Source organism: Balaenoptera borealis, assembly GCF_965194805.1.
Source record: "Balaenoptera borealis genome assembly, chromosome: 8".
Lineage (NCBI taxonomy): Eukaryota > Metazoa > Chordata > Mammalia > Artiodactyla > Balaenopteridae > Balaenoptera > Balaenoptera borealis.
Window position 1 is genome coordinate 122,173,188 of NC_138865.1, and position 16,858 is coordinate 122,190,045.

The window sequence follows — 16,858 nt, forward strand, 5'->3', positions numbered from 1 at the left end:
TTCTTTATTTATTAATATGATGTATTACATCAATTGATTTTCAGATGTTGAACCAACCTTGCATTCTAGGATTAAATTCCATTTGGTCATGGAGCATAATCCTTTTTATACGTTGCTTATTCAGTTTGTTAATATTTTGTTGAGGACTTTTGCATCTATATTTAGGAGGGATATTGGTCTAAATTTTTGTTTTCTTATGATGTCTTCATCTGGCCTTGGTATCAGGATAATTGTACTAGTTTTCTATTAATGCCATAACAAATTACCACAAACTTAGTGGCTTAAAACAACACAAATTTATCATCTTACAGTTCTGTGGGTCAGAAGTCCAAATTGGGTCAAAGTAGCTGAAATCAAGGTATCAGCAGTGTTGGGGTTCCTTCTCGAGGCTTTGGGGAGAGTTTGTTTCCTTGTCTTTTCCAGCTTCTAGAGGCTGCCTGCCTTCCTTGGCTCATGGTCCCCTTTCTCCTTTTCAAAGCCAACAACATGTGTCCCTCTGACCCATCTACTGTCATCACATCTCTCTCTGACCACAGCCAAGAAAATTTCTCTCATTTTAAGTGGTCATTTGCTAGATTGGCTCCACCTGGATAATTCAGGATAATCTCTCTATCTCAAGGTCCATATCCTTAATTACGTCTGCAAAGTCCCTGAGTTAGTTTTAGTAATTTGTGTCTTTCTATAAATTTCTAAGAATTTATCCAGTTCATGTAAGTTGTCTAATTTATTGAGATAAAGTTTTTATAGTAAACCCTTATAATCTTTGTAGAAAAAATTGTTTCAATTTGTTTTTATGTTGCACCTAGTATAGCCTTCTAGATGTACTGTCAGATTCTAGCCTTTCATAGTTGAGCTATCTTAGGAATCTTTGTAAATTGACACATGTACAAATTCTGTACTTTCTATTTCTGCAAAAAAGACTATTGGTAAGTTTGATTCATGTAATTTGATTATATTGAATCTGTAGGTAACTTTTAGGGTATACTGACATCTTAACAATATCAAGTCTTCTAATCCATGAATGCAGGATTTATTTCCATTTATGTAGGTCTTCTTTAGTTTCTATCAGCATGTTTTTTATTTTTTTATAAATATTTTTTGGGTTTTTTGTTTCTTTTTTTTTTCCTGGGCCAGTTTTATTAAAGAAAAATTGTTCATGATTTACTCTTCACCAGTCTGTTCTGGTGTGCTTCTAATGATATCAGAATCACCTGGATCAATGATAGACAGTGTGCATACTCTGTGTATTTCCCACACGCCGTGTCCAATTCAATATTATTGCCACTGTAGTGATGGACACCAGTTTTGGCCAACATGGCATAACACTCTATATCAGATTTCCTCAAGGCTGGGCAGTTGTTGGCAAGGACGACCAGTTTTGCTCTGCCTTGTCTGATCATTTTCAGAGTCTGCTTGTACCCCAGCAGGTACTTTCCACTTTTCATAATGATTTGGAGCCTAGAGTTGATCGACCCCAGCGACTTTTTCGTCTTCTTCGTGGCCAGCATCTTGCCTTAGGAGCAGGACTCCCCCAGCCCAGAGCAGCCACCAGGATGGCTGGGGAGCAAGACAACTTCGGCTTATTTTAAAATCACGTGGTTTGTTCTCTTGTTGTTGAGGTTTTTGTTTTTTGTTTTTTTAATATTTATTTTGGCTGCACTGGGTCTTAGTTGTGGCACATGGGATCTTCGTTGCGGCATGCGGACTCTTAGTCGTGGCATGCATGCGGGATCTATTTCCCTGACTAGGGATTGAACCCGGGCCCCCTGCACTGGGAATGCAGAGTCTTACCCACTGGGCCACCAGGGAAGTCCCTCTTGTTGTTGAGTTTTAATAGATCTTTGTTTGTTTTGGATAACTGTTCTTTATCAGATATGTCTTTTGCCAATATTTTCTCAGTTTGTATCTTGTCTTTTTATTCTCTTGACAGTGCCTTTCCCAGAGCAGAAGTTATTAATTTTAATGAAGTCCAGCTTATCAATTATTTCTTTCATGGATCGTGCCTTTGGTTTTGTATCTCAAAAGTCATCGCCCACCCAAGGTCATCTAGATTTCCTGCTATGTTATCTTGCAGAAGTTTTATAGTTTTGCATTTTATATTGAGGTCTGATCCATTTTCAGTTAATTTTTATGAAGGGTGTAAGGTTTGTGTCTAGATTAATTTTTTATTAGTTTTTATTGGTGTATAGTTGCTTTATAATGTTGTGTTAGTTTCTTGCTGTACAACAAAGTGAATCAGTCATACATATACATATATCCCCCTTTTTTTAGATTTCCTTCCCATTTAGGTCACCACAGAGCATTGAGTAGACTTCCCTGTGCTATACAGTAGGTTCTCACTAGTTATCTATTTTATACATAGTAGTGTATATATGTCAGTCCCAATCTCCCAATTCATCCCACTCCCCCAGATTAATTTTTTGCACGTGGATGTCCAGTTGCTCTATGACCAGAATCTTGTGGATTTTTAATTTCATTTGTTGAGCTTTTTTTAAATATAAATTTATTTATTTATTTTATTTTTGGCTGCGTTGGGTCTTCGTTGCTGCGCGCGGGCTTTCTCTAGTTGCGGCGAGCAGGGGCAACTCTACATTGAGGTGCATGGGCATCTCATCACGGTGGCTGGCTTCTTTTGTTGCGGAGCACAGGCTCTAGGTGCGCGGGCTTCAGTAGTTGTGGCGCGCGGGCTTAGTTGCTACGTGGCACGTGGGATCTTCCCAGACCAGGGCTCGAACCTGTGTCCCCTGAATTGGCAGGCGGATTCTTAACGACTGCGCCACCAGGGAAGCCCTGTTGTGCTTTTTAACTCCAGATTTTTCCATTTGGTTATTTTTTGTCTTGCAATTCTTTATTACAAAAAGCCATTATTTTCAGTCTTGAAAGTTTTAGAACCTAAGCATCTTCTCTTTCTGAAGAATTGAAATATTTGCAGACAAATATTTGTAGAAAGTGATGGAAGTCTACAAAAATATTTTGAATATCCAAAGGAAAAGCCTCAGACTTGCCTCTGGAAACACCGGTGGCTGAGATGAAGGATTGCACAGCAAAGTTTTCTGTAGAATGCCAGACTTGGGGCCAGCTCTTGCTGCACTATCAGAATGGATGCATCTTATTACATGATACAAGAATCAATCGAAGCCAAAATGACAGAGATTGAAGTGGAACCTATGACATATCTTGATCTTCCCACAAAAGTTCTTCACACAAATCCTGACTACCATAAAAGATTACAGAACCAGAGGAAGGTCTTGGATTGTATGGCAATGGTTATAGAAGAACTGCAATTATCAGTGGGGCAGCTGCAGGCCTTTATGGGCAAAAGTACTCAGTGCTTCCAGAAGGGGTCAGTACAGCTTGGGAAGAGAGGCACCCAACAGCCAGATCCCTCACCGGCTTCAAACTTCCGGAGCTTCAGCTGCAAGCCCGCCCACCACATGTTGCTCTGGGTCTTGTCAGTGACCTTCTGCAGCTTTTCTGTTACAAGATGCTCAAGAGGAGAGGAATGGCAGACTTCCCAGTGCCTGGTGACTGCCTGGCGTCTGAGCTGGGATTCTCCACCCTCTCGCCTTTGGAGGTGACTGGGTGGCTATAGGGTTCCTTAATTTTTTTCTAGAAGTGATGGGAACTGTCAACTTAAAAAAATGCACAACGTGAGAGTTGCGAGTTAAGTTTTATTTGGGGCAAAATGCGGACTGCAGCCCAGGAGACAGTGTCCCAGATCGCTCTGAGAAACTGCTCCACAGAGGCGGGGGGGAGGTCAGTATAGATGTGATTTGGGTGAAGGGGGAGTACATGCAATCACGCACACATTTTTTACAGAAGGTTTCTGCTAGTCTCGTGCAGGTCACTGCCAGTCATGCGGAGCAGACGTCGCCATGAAGGATTTTAGTGCTTGTCTAGATATGAGGAGATACAAGAATTGGGCTCATAAAATTGTCTCCTGAAAATATCCATCTATCGGAAGACCTGTTCTGCCAGTTTTACCCAGAGCCCAGAGGGCCTCAGTTCAGCTCTCCACCTGAGCTCCTTTCAGGGGGTGTTGAAAGTCAGCAGCTGCGGCAACACATGACTGAATCCTTGTAGAGGTAGATGGCAAGTGCCAATGGTGAGTGCCAATTTGTACTTGACAGAACGTTGTAGGAACACTTTTCCCAGGAATGTACAAAATGCTTGGAACTTTTTTCGGAATTAACCTCAGACCCAGTGGCCCATTCTTTTGAATATCCTTCATGGTCAGAAGTCATCATCCTGTGAAGAAGTTGTGCAGGTTTTGAAATAATCCAAAGTCACTCAGGACAAGTCTGATAACACATTTGGGCATTTCAAGTTGTAAAGTTATGGGACTAACATTCCAGTGTGTCTCAAAGGTGGCTCCAGGTAGAAGAGTTTTGCATCACTGGGGTATATGCGTCACTCCACAAGATGTCCAAATTGTGGAAACGCCGTATGCTCCGTGCCCTGATGTCCACTGTGTGCTGTAGCTTTTAGTTCCAAGTTGACATTCTGAGTCCCAGATCCATGGCAGGAAGGGACCAAGTGCCCTTTTTAACTCTTCTCTGTATTTGTTAATAATCTGCATTACAAATTGCAGAGTATAACGACATAGTTATAAAAACCTATTTTTATTTTAAAGAGCTTTCAAAAATTGAGATATAATTCACATACCATACAGTGTGCACAACTCAGTGGTTTTTAGTATATTCACAAAGTTGTGCAACCATCTCTATAATCTAATTTTGGAACATTTTTGTCACATCAAAAAGAAACCCTGTGCTTCCCCATTATTCTTACCAACCCCACCCCCAGCCCTAGGCAGTTCATAACAGGATCATACAATATTTGTCCTTTTGTTTGTGTCTGGTAGCTTTTACTTAACATAATATTTTCAAGGTTAATTTTCAAGTACATATCAGTATTTCATTCCTTTTTATGGCTGAATAATATTCTATTGCATATATATCCCATATTTTGTTTATATCTTCATCAGCTGATGGACATTTCGGTTGTTACTACTTTCTGGCTATTATGAATAATGTTGCTATGAACTTTTGCATGCAACTTTTTTTTTTTTTGGCCTCACTGTGCAGCATGCAGGATCTTAGTTCCCTGACCAGGGATGGAACCCACGCCCCCTCCAGTGGAAGGCAAAGTCTTAACCACTGGACCGCCAGGGAAGTCCCTGCATGCAGTTTTTTGTGTGGATGTATTTTTTTTTAATATCTATTTAGTTTGGCTGCGCTGGGTCTTAGTTGCAGCACGCGGGATCTTCGTTGCAGCATGTTAAGTTGTGGCATGAGGAATCTTTAGTTGCGGTATGCATGTGGGATCTAGTTACCCAACCAGGGATAGAACCCAGGCCCCTTGCACTGAACCACTAGGGAAGTCCCTGGATGTATGTTTTAATATCTCTTGGGTGTACACCTAAGCTTGGAAAAGAGTAATACACGTGCTGGGTTATGTGGAAACTCTATTTTTTCTTTTCCTATAAATTTATTTATTTATTTATTTATTTTTGGCTGTGTTGGGTCTCCGTTGCTGCACATGGGCTTTAGTTGCGGCGAGCGGGGGCTAGTCTTCGTGCGGTGCGCGGCCTTCTCACTACAGCGGCTTCTCTTGTTGTGGAGCATGGGCTCTAGGCACACGGGCTTCAGTAGTTGTGGCGCATGGGCTTCAGTAGTTGTGGCACGCAGGCTCAGTAGTTGTGACTTGCGGGCTCTAGAGCGCAGGCTCAGTAGTTGTGGCGCATGGGCTTAGTTGCTCCGCGGCATGTGGGATCTTCCCGGACCAGGGCTCGAACCCATGTCCCCTGCATTGGCAGGCGGATTCTTAACCACTGCGCCACCAGGGAAGTCCCTAAAGTTTCATTTTCTAAACGTTAATTTGATAAGATGATTTTCTAAAGACACTCTGGGGTCAGAGTCCCAGTTCTTAAGGATCAGTGCCCAGGAGAAGGGAATGGAGTGTTTTGAAAATGTAAGGGGTGGGCCTGTGCCCCCTTTCCCCTGGGCTCTCTGAGGTACCCTGTGCTGCCAGCACATTTACTGAGGATAATTCTGTCGACTGAAAAACTACCAGTGGAAACTATCCTGTGTTTTGTGTGGTATCAGCCAGATTTTTCTAACGGGGAAAAAAAAAAAAACAGAAAAAAAAAGACCTACCCCTCCCCCCCAAAGTTACTGCAACAACATGGGTGACTCTGGCACTGAGGGCCAGAAAGCCAGGAAGTACAAACCACACCAGTCCTTTTATAGATAATCCTATGACCCGTGGTGATAGAAGTGGTCGGCGGTGACCTGGGACTCGGGGGCGAGAGGAGCCAGCTGAGTCGGGGTGCGGAAGAACTTTGGGGGCTGATGGAAATGTATACTTTGGTTATGGTGTAGGTTCTGTGGGCATACACACCAGTCCCTACTCATCACACTCTAAATGGCTGCATTTTATTGTATATAAATTATACTGCAGCAAAGTTGATTTTTAGGAATGTGAATGATAAACCTAATGATTTTCTTTCGACCTTGATTAAAACGAAAAGAAGCCATGCCCCAAAAGACATCTTGGGACACTTGAGAAGGAGAACTTTATTGACAAAACAACCTTGAGAATTCCAAGTCCTGGTTACTTATTACTTTGCTCCGAGATAAGGGAGAGGGAGGTTGGAGAAGCGGGAACGGGGAGCAGAGGGGCAAAGGCTGCCTCTCCTCCGTGCCCAGTCCTGCTCTCGCCTCGCGCAGGGAGCAGCGGTGTCCCAAGGGCTTCCTGGGCCTTCCGTTTCCTGACGGCCACACAGCAGTGCCTTGTTCACCTAACCTGCAGCATCGTTTCCCGTGGAGAATGGCTCTGGGGCTCCTAGGGCACGGCAGCATGTCTGCTGGACCCATCACTACACACACGGGCTGTGCTCCCCCCGTCGTGTTTCTCATGTGGCTGTGCACGTATAATCGGTCAGGCCTGGGAGGTGTAAATCTCAGCGCAAACAAGCTCCCAGGAGTGCTTCCGCTTTTCATTCTGTTCAGTCCATTGCTGGACAGTTTTAATTCTTAGAAAGTTCTTCAGCACAAACCTCCAAAGTCAGAGTGTAGAGTGTATTCCCGTCAGGGAAAACAAGGCAGAGCATAAGACACAGACAACTCTGCCTGACCACACGGCCTGGATGCTGCTGTCACCTGGGCAGGAACAGACCACCCCCAAATCTACAGCTCTTCTTCCTCTATGGCCCCATTTTAAGCTAGGCACATCACTGAATAAAGACTATATTTCCCAGCCTCCCTTGCAATGAGGTTGGGCATGTGGCTATGTTTTAGATAATGGGATGTGAGCAGATTTGGCAAAAACAGACTTCTAGGAAGTGTCCTGGAAGGAGGGGGCCCAGGCCCTAGTTCACCTCTTCCTCCTCACTGTTGGCTGGAATGTAGACTTGATGGCTGGACATGGGCTGCCATTTGAGCCATGTGAATGGAAGGTCCACCCAGCAGAATAACAGCCTGTATCTTAATGCCACATACCAGCCCCAGACCACCTATTCTAACTTCAGTGATGAGAAATACATTCCATCTTATTTACATGGCTGCTGTTCTGCATATTGTCATATCTCTTTGGAAAGTTTATGGGACAATTTGGGTTGGGCTCCCTTGGGGGTTCTTGTCCATAGGGTACCAACGAGGAGGCCCACAGACAGGCAGAGGTGGATTTTATCCACCGGGGGGACACGTACTGGGGGTAAACCTGGTCTCCAGGCCCCATCTCTGAGCCAGGCAAGAGTTCAGACAGAGAGAGAATTCTTTTCCTTGCTCATGCCCAACACAGACACTTGCTGTGGAATGGGGGACGGGGTGGGGAGACGGCTGGCAGACTCTGCAATTCCAATGCCAGCCTCACCTGACCATCAGAGCCTTGCCCGCCACCCTCTGCTGAGGCTCCAGGCTCTGCAGGGTGATCTGGAAGCACCCCACTGCTGGTCCTGATGGTTCTGACGGATGTGGTCTGTGTCTTGAAGTGAGTCACGTGGTGGCCATGTCCACAGGGCTGTGACACATCCTGTGTCCTGCTGACCATCCACTCTTTGTGACTCCGGGGCCCTGAAATGTCCTCCCTTCCCCTTTTGACCAAATGGGAGAATAGTGCGTCACGGCCAATCGCTCCATGAGCACCGTGATGGGGTCACTTCCCAGGCCCTGGTTTGGTTCACCTTCCGGGGCCTGCAGAAGCCAAGAGCCACTATGGGTTGTAAAACCAAGAATGTGGCCCGCTGGCCAGCTCTACAAAGATCAAGTCATTGGCCACTGCAGTCGCTGACCGACAGTGTACCCTGAAAGGGATTCAGGAGCAAAGACAGGATGAGGCACTTTGTGATTTGGGAAAACAGGCTAAAACAGGCCCCTGAGAGAGTTAGATACATTTCAGGAAAAATTTTAATGAACCCGGATTCTTGCATCTTTCCATACCTTCTACCGAGATGTGTGCTTGGCTGCACACACCCCCTGGCCCAGACCACACAGATCCTGGCCGCTCCCCCACCTCTTCAGAGCAGCCCCTCAGAGCTACTGAGACGCTGTCTCCCAGGCTACAGTCCTCGGTAAGATCCGGAATAAAACTCAGCTCACGGCTCCTACGTTGTGCATGTTTAATGTCGGTCAACAGGTTCAACACAGCTGCCCCTTCCAGGGACACGCCCACCCTGCTCCAGGGCCCTCCCTGCCGGGCAGCGGGCCTCTGTGGCCGCCCTTCCGCAAGGTGACCCCAGTTCTGGCCCTGCCCCCTCCCCCAAGCCCCACAGATTGCCGGTGTTGTCACTGTAGCCACGACCGACCAGGGTCTGCTGGACATTTTCTCCCGTGGTCGCCCGAGGGAGACCTGGGCCCACCCGACTTGCTCTCAGCCTTTCCGGCTCTTTCCTCTGCGCAGCGCGCACCTTCGCCCCGCCTCGCTCGGGACGGCCACCGCGTGGAGCGGACCCGGCTTCTCAGCCCGAGCTGGGCCCGAGCGCCCCCATCCGAAGCGGCTTCGGCTCCCTAACCCTAACCCCTCGCGCCCGACCCCCCACGGGCCCCGGCCACCTTTCAGGAGACGAGGTCGCGGGCTCCAGACACGCGAGGGTGCTGCGGGGCGGCGCGACCAGTAGGCCCGGGTCCGCAGCCGGCGGCGGCGCGGGTGGGCGGTGCGGGCGCCTGCGCTCAGCGAAGGGCCGGCGGGGGGTCTCGCCGCCCGGGCCCCAGGGCGCAGTGCCCGCTGCATCCGCAGGGTGGCAGCACAGCCCGCACGGCGCGGTTCAGGGCCGGCGTCCTCGCCCGGGTCCGAACCCTGCCATCGGGCGCTGCTCGCCGTGCCCGTTCGTGGGAGTCCCGCCCCAGGCGGGGGGCGTCCCGGGCTCCAAGAGCCACGTTTCGGGGGTCCTCGTCCTCATCCCTCGTCGCGCCTAGGATGCCGGGTGGGCGGCGGTCGGGGTCCCCGTGTCCAGCTCGGGCCGCCTCCGCCCCTCCCCCGTCTCGCCTCCGCCCGGGGTCCTCGGGCGCCGCCTCCGGGAGGGGGGCAGCCCGCGCCCGCCCCAGCGTCCAACCACCCAGGCCGGGGGGCGGCGGGGGTGTCCGGCCCTCCGTCTCCGGCTCAGACCCCCGCCCGCGCGGGGCGCACCCAAGCCCCACGCGCAGCGGCGTCTGGTGGGCGGGGGGATGGGCGGCCTCCGGAACGAGCCGCCCTCCAGGCCGCGACCCCAGAACAGAGATGACAGCTGGTCTCTACTCCTCGCACCCCTCGCTCGGCGAGTGGGTGCGCGGGGCGGGGGCGGCGCCCTTTCCCAGCGCCCGCGAGTGGCCCCCGCCGGTTCTGAATGCAGAGATCGGGCCTCTGTGGGCGCCCGTCCCTCCCCTCTCTCGGCCGGGCCCCCACTGCCGAGCCCCCGGCCTCCCAACGCTGGTTTCCCCCTGCGGGTGCCCCCACCTCGTCCCCCCTCCCCCGCCGATCCCCCGCCGCCCCCCACCCCCTTCTCATTAGCATAGCAGCTGCTCGCCGAGCGGAACCCGCTCGCAGGAAAGGGCAGAGGCCTGGAGGATGAATGGGGCCCGCGGCTTCGGAGGGGGCGAGAGAAGAAAGACCGACAGACGGCCGCGCCGAGGGACAGTCCGACGTACAGCCAAGCAGAAGAATGCGCCGGGCAGAGGGAGGGGCGTGTTGGCGGCGAGCGGGGAGCCCAGGCCCGCCGAGGCGGAGTGGTGGGGGAGGGCGGCCTCCCTGAGACCCCGGAGCCCCGGGAGGGGCTGCGCTGGAGGCCTCGGGAGGAGAGGAGTCGTCGGTGATTTCCAGACTTCCCAGGGCCTGCACCCGTAGGCTCCGCGGCCTCAGGCTTTGTTTCCCAGTTGCACGCAGCGCCGGGCCTCCTTTCCTGTCCTCAAGGCCCGGGTGGACGCCGGCCTCCTCTCCGCAGGCTCCACTGCGACGTCCGGAGGCACTGGGCCTTCCGAGGGTCAGAGCTGCAGGGCCGCGTCCCTGTGCCTGTGTGCGACCGGGGCTGTGCCTCCCTGTGCTGAGCCAGGGCCTTTGAGGGACAGAGCCCAGAGGGCAGCCCCTTCCCTCTCCTCCTCCTAACCCGTCTCTTTGGCCCTTCGTTCTGGCCGGCTCTGTCCTGGCTCCCACGCCTGCTGGCTTTGGACATCACTCTTTCTGGCTGACCATTTTCCTGCATTTCCTGGTCTCTCTCTGGCATCCCTTCCAACAGTAAACACTTCCTGCGTCCGGCCGGGGTCAGGTCAGAGAGACGGACAGTTGGACAGGAGCTGCCAACACTCCTGGCCGGGGGGTGGGAGGTGGGGGGGAGTGGGGGGGAGTGGGGCGGGCCCTGCCCTTGCCCATTTGGTCTGTCCGCTTTCTCCATGGCAGCCACTCCAGGGGTTCCCAGAGGCCCAGCCCCAGAGAGGGTCAGCTGCACCTTCTTTCTCACCCTGGCCACAAAGCGGGAGCACCCTCTGCTCATTTGTTTACGGCTTTGACCCCCTCTCCTGCGCGAGTGTCTGGGGTGGGAAGTGGAGGTGAGGTCTGGCCCACCTGGGGTCCAGGTAGTGCCCAGGCCTGATGCCCCAACAGCGTCCAAGTTCTAGCACCTCCTCCTTTGGGGCCAGGCACCCCCAGCACCCTCAGCCACTCCCCCTGAAGGCTCAGGTCAGGCCTTCCCCTGGGGGCTCATTTGCATCAAATATTCCACTCACCTCTGTGACATCTAACCAAAGGGAGCTGGTCCATCTAGTGGGCCAGCTGGGGGTCAGTAAATGCTTGTGTAACCAACTGAAAATTCACTCGGAAAATCCTCAGGGCAGAACATAGTTGGAGATGCAAAGTAGGAAGAGGGTAAGGGCAATGCATCTGTCTTCCGGTCTTGGGACAAAATGTAGCTGCACCCCCCTGAGGGGAAGCTTATACCCTCAGGCTTCTCACAGGGGCGTCTGGAAGCTTTACAGGAGAAAGTTATCTTGTAACTCTCGAGTCCCAGTAAAGTTAAAACTTCCTTGGCCCACTGGCTCTCCCAGTCTCCTCTGGGCAGGCTACTCTTGCCCCGGGTGGATGTCCTCCCCTGCACCCCCTCCCATGCAAGCTTCCGGGGTGGACCCAGAGTCGAACTCGGGGTCTGTGCTCTGGGGGAGTGGCTGCCTCATCTCCCAGGCACCACCAGGGACCGGAGCAGAGGAAGCCTTTTACTCATCAGAAGTTCCCCAAAATTTAAAAGATACCCTTTCTGTGCAGCAGGTGGTCCAGCAAAACCCCACGGTAGCAGGGAGCGGGGAGACAAGAGGGGCCTGATCCCTCCTAAGACCCTTGGCATCTCAGGCTGGCTTTGGGAGGGGGGAGGGCGGGAAGAGCTTCAAGTAGAACTTTCCACGTGGAGGCCTTTGCCAGGGAGTGGAGGAAGCGGTTCTGGGCGCCCTCAGGTGCCCCACTCCCATGGCTGGAAGAAGGCAGGCGGGCCCTCACAAGTCCTGTGCGTGGCCACTGCGGTGCCTTTGAGCTGAGCCAAGAGGCAGCTTACCAGGCTCTGTCTTCAGGTGGAAACAAGCCAAGCGCTGCACAGCCGTCACCCGCAAACAGCATGTTGCAGCCTGACCCTCATCCCGGTGCCAAGCCCAAGAAGAACCAACAAACTTTTTTTAATATAAAAAGATCAATGAAAAATTTATTTATAAATTTTTCACGCTGGGCTACAAGTCTATATCGTACACTCAGGAATGTGCTGCAGACTTCATCCAGTTAAAAGTGATCACACCGGGACCCATACACAGCTTCCATGTAAGCCTAGAATGTCTTAACATTAATTAACATAATTAAAAAAGGTATTTGCATCTAGAAAAAATATACAGAAAAACTCCTTTTGGAGTAATCTGTGCCTCAGTTTCAATGTCTGCTTGTTTCACTGACATTATCAATATATTCTTCTCACACAAAGTTTTATAAAAAGCCACAGATGACTGCCCAAATCTGACCAGCCACGCACAAAGGGCCTCCACCCACCTGTGTCCTCAAGTGCTCCCCATTTTTGCACGAAGGGTCAGCAGCACTTCTACCCAGGGGAAGCCTCATTTAAATTTGAATAATTCAGCCTCCCTTTTATTTCTCAGGATCAAAACAACAAGGGGTGTGGGGTTGCATAGAAAATTGGAACCTCTGAGACCAGGAAGGGCGCCTTTCGGGACAGAAAGTGACGCAGAAGCACCGCCTCCGTCCTAGGTCCTCGCGCGGCCCCTCCCGGCGGCCCCTCCCCCGTGGCAGGATTTTCGGATTCGAATCGGGTCCTTGAAGTTCCGGGAGGCTGAAGAGGGGCAAAGCGGCCCTTCAGCTCACTCAGCAATTAGCACAAGAGATTCACAGTCTTATAGGCATTTTATAAAAATATAAATATGGGTACAGTTGCCTTCACAACGCTGGATACAACGCCCTTTAAAATTGGGTCTATAACCAAGATTCAAAAAATACACCTAAAACTTGGCTTAAAATATGTTAATATTTTATATTGTCATAAATGTTATGACATTTAATCGTGGCAAATCCATTTACTTTTTTTAAAAAAGTGTGCAATCGACTGTTAACTATAATAGAACTCACTAGAAAAGGCTTGATCCCCACCCCCCCCATCACCGCCACACCCGAGCACCCAGGCTCCCGCGGAAGCTTTGCAAACCGGCAGGCTTGGGGGATGGCGGCCTCTCACCGGACAAGGCGGAGGGAGGCCTGGGGCTTCCAAAACTCACGCGGAATTGTGTGGGTGAGTGTGAGAGAGAGGAGAGAGAGGAGGGAGGGGAGGGAGGGGAGGGCGGGGAGGAGGGGAGAGAGGTGAGGGAGAGAAGCCGGAGGGAGACGGAGCAGCATGGGGAAACCATCAGGCTGGGCGGTATTTCAGTGCAACCAAGAAATGACAGACTCAAGTTTTTAGTTTTAAGACTAGAAAAAAAAAATGCATCTTCCCCCCCATAACCACATTGACCACGCGAAATATTTTCCAAACAAAAAAATCAGGCGCACAAACATCACCCACAAATATGCACACACGTGATAAATAGTTTAGAACCCCGGGAAGAGCAGAGCGTCGTCTCCGTCGCGCGTCGGCCACGGGTCCTTCCACCTTCAGGAGAACATTTTGAGCGGAGGATCCGGTGTCTCGGGATTCCGAACTTGCTGGTAGCGAGACTCAAATTTCAAAGGGGCTGGAGCCCGCGCCCTGCCCCCACCCGCGCGGCGGCGGGCGGGGCCGTGGGAAGCGCTCCGGCCGGTCCCCAGCGGCCGCGGGGGGCGCCGACCCCGGGCCGCGGGCGGGCGGGCGCGGCTCCCGTGGGCACCGACTTGCGCGCCGGACTTGTGGTGGCCGCGGGCGCCGAGGGCCGGGCGCACACCGAGGTAGTTGGAGGGAAGGTACAGCAGGGTGGACACGCGCGGGGCCCGCGCACGGGTCGGGGTCCGGGCCGGCATCACCGGCCGCTGCCCGCGTACTTGGCCTTGGTGATGAGATAGAGCACGATGTCCTGGTGGCCGCCGAACGCGGCGATGTGCAGCGCGCTCCAGCCGTCCCGGTTGGCCAGGCGGATGTCGGCGCCGAACTTGACCAGCAGCTTCACGAGCTCCAGGTTGCCGTCGATGACCGACTGGTGCAGCGCCGTCTGGCCCTCGGGCCCGAACGAGTTCACGTTGAACTCGCAGTTGGTCATGTTCTGCAGCAGCGACTGCAGCTCCTGCGTGTTGCCCTTGCGCACGGCCTCCTGGAAGATGCGCTGCGTCTGCGGCGCCGAGCAGGTGGACAGCTCGGCCTGGCTCATGCTGCCGCCGGGTGCTGGCCGCAGGCCGGGCCGGGGCTCAGCGCGGGCGGCGGCTTCGGCGCGGGCCCCCGGCTGCCTCGGGGCGCGCCGCGGCGCATGGAGGGCGCGGCGCCCCCGGGCCCCGCACGCCGCCCCTAGGCGCTCCGGGCAATGGGGGCCAGGGGCCGCCGCCGCGGGACCCCCGCCACATCCAGCCGCGCCCGGCGGGCGGGCGACGGGGGCGGGCGCTGCGCTCGCGGGGCCGGCCGGGCCGGGGCGGCGGCGCCGCGCGCTCCCGGTCCTCGCTCGCTCCGGCTGCGGCTCCCACGCGGCCCCCACGCGCCTCCCCACGCGCCGCTGCACTCACCCACCCACCCACCGCGCCTGGGCGACTTTTACCTCCTTTATATTTGCATAACAATAGGGCGCCCGTGACGCGCGCGCCGGCGGCCCGCCGATTGGGCGGCGCCCGCGTGGGGGCGGTGCCGGGGCGGGGCGTGTCGGGGGCGTGTCGGGGGGGTGTGCAGCGCGGCAGGGGGCGCTGGTCGCCGGTCGCACGGGGCCAGGAGCCAGGTGGCCGTGTGTGTGTGTGTGTGTGTGTGTGTGGGTGGGTGTGTGGTGGGGGGGGCGGGGGGGGAGTCCGCGTCTCTACCGTCGTCCCGCCCACTCTCCCTCCGGCCACCCGGGGAATTCCAAGCTCCCTGTGAGGACAGACCAGGCCCGGCCCAGGGCCGAGCGCGACCCCGAGGGGACCCGAGGGCGGCCTCCCCTGGGTGGGTCTTCGCGGGCATTTCAGACTCGGGGGGCCTGTGTAGAGACCCCGGGTCTCGCTCTGCTCTCCTGGAGCGCTGGCCACGGACCCTCAGCGTTCCCAGCACCCCGGGCGCTCGCGGTGACGAGACCCGCCAAGCCCGGCCCGCGGGACGCATTTCCACGAGGCTGACACCCCCGCGAGGAGCTCGGGCGTGCGACCTCAGCCACGCGGGGCCCTCCCGCTCGAGGACGGCTCCCCTGGCGGCCCGGGTCACCCCGAGTTTGCTCCCTAACTTGACTGGCACGAGGAGCCAGGCAGGGCCTGGTTTCCGCCCTGCCCGGAGAAGAAGCGGGCCTGTGGGTGAGGAGGCCCGGGGCTGGGGGCGCTTTGGCAGTGGGGCTCCTCAGCGGGGGCCTGCCTCGCTCTCCTGGGCCACCCCCATCAGCGCGAACGGGACCGGTAAGGCCTGGCCAGGTGGGCAGCCCCAGGGAAGGTGCCAAGGCTGCTCTGAAAGAGAACTCTGAAATGACTCATTTCCAAACAGTAAACCCATCTTTTATTGACACTCTAACACTGCGGCCACATTTCCTCGTTAGGATTTAACAGTCTGTAGCTCTGCTGTGGTCGTTGGCAATTAAGGAGGAATGACTCTCGGAGCGGTAGGCCTGGGGCAGGCACCGGAATTCTTTCCGAGGCTGCTGGCAATTCCCGGGGAGGCAGCTCAGGGCCTCAGCTGCGGAGACCACCTTGTTAGGCCTTGTTTGGGGACGAGCTCGGTGGGTGTCTGCCCCGTGCCCCCCAGGCCTCGAGACTCACATGGGTGAGCCCTCACCTTGCTCCGTGACCTGGGAGGAGTTGCAGCCAAACCGAAGGAAACGCGGGGCAAGACCTCAGGCCTCTGACCCTGGCTGACTCCCCTGGGGTCCTTCCAGCGGCCAGGGAGGGCCGCCCGGGCCCCTTGCTCAGGTCTTCCTGAGGCTGGTCCCTGCTCAGACCTGCCCCCCCCCCCCCCCCGCCCCCAGGAGCTCTCCACTACGCAGGTGGGGAAGCCCGGGGCTGTGCTTGGCCTGGCCGTGGGTGTGACTGGGGTGCTGCTGCCGTTGGGAGCCCCTCCTTTGCCCCGCTCATCCTGTGGGGGCGTGTCCCTGGGCGCGGTAAGGGGGCCTGGATTAGTGGCTGCTGAACTGACCACCTTGCGGGTGGGGTCCCGGACCACCTCCCCAGCACCAGAGTCAAGGCATGGCTCAGAGGGAGGCCCAGCCGAGGCTGTCCTGGGCTCTGTGCACCCAGGCCCACGTTCACCTCCGGGCAGGGACCCTTGGAGTGGGGAGGTGTGACCCTGTGCAAGGCCATGACCTGCTGGACAACCCCCTGGAACAGCATGGAGGGGAGGGAGCTCTGAGGACATGTCTGGGGCAGGACCTCCTTCCGGTCACGTCTGTGGTTTTTGTGTATCTGCCAGGGCCTGGCTGTGCCCAGGGCCGTCCCCAGAAGGTGTTAGGTTCACAGAGAAGCCCCAGCCCAGGTGGGCTGAGGCCCCCTGGCCTGGAGAAGAGCATCTGGAGACCCCGCTGGGTCTGGGAGCAGAGCCTGGGAGAAAAGTCCCATTGACACCCCTGGCGGGCGTCAGACAAAGGGCCCCTGTGAGCTCAGTGTGGGAACGCGAGGCCGCCACCTCGAGCCATGAAATCGTCGGCTCGGTGCCCCTGGCAGGGACGGTGTGGCTGGAGTGGCCACAGGAGCGTAGCCTGAGGTCACTGCCCGCCCCACCCTTGCTCCGGAGCATGGGTCAGACAGGTATAGCCCCGGCTACCACCTGAGCCTCCCCCTCAACCCGCTG

General features: G+C 54.7%; 1 protein-coding gene and 2 pseudogenes across 3 annotated transcripts; 1 reads left to right on the forward strand and 2 right to left on the reverse strand.

The window, feature by feature from the left end:
• Window positions 1-673: 673 nt before the first annotated feature.
• Window positions 674-3,184, reverse strand: LOC309634015 (large ribosomal subunit protein eL30 pseudogene; annotated as a pseudogene). The gene has a single exon. The product of its transcript is annotated as a large ribosomal subunit protein eL30 pseudogene (transcript).
• On the forward strand, window positions 1,993-3,459 carry LOC309632814 (kinetochore-associated protein DSN1 homolog pseudogene; annotated as a pseudogene). The gene is made up of 2 exons: window positions 1,993-1,999; window positions 2,947-3,459. The product of its transcript is annotated as a kinetochore-associated protein DSN1 homolog pseudogene (transcript).
• Window positions 3,460-12,839: 9,380 nt separating this feature from the next.
• NRARP (NOTCH regulated ankyrin repeat protein) lies at window positions 12,840-14,654 on the reverse strand. The gene has a single exon (XM_082403505.1). It carries the CDS (start codon window positions 14,283-14,285, stop codon window positions 13,941-13,943), a length of 345 nt encoding a protein of 114 aa, XP_082259631.1. The 5' UTR covers window positions 14,286-14,654; the 3' UTR covers window positions 12,840-13,940.
• Window positions 14,655-16,858: the final 2,204 nt, after the last annotated feature.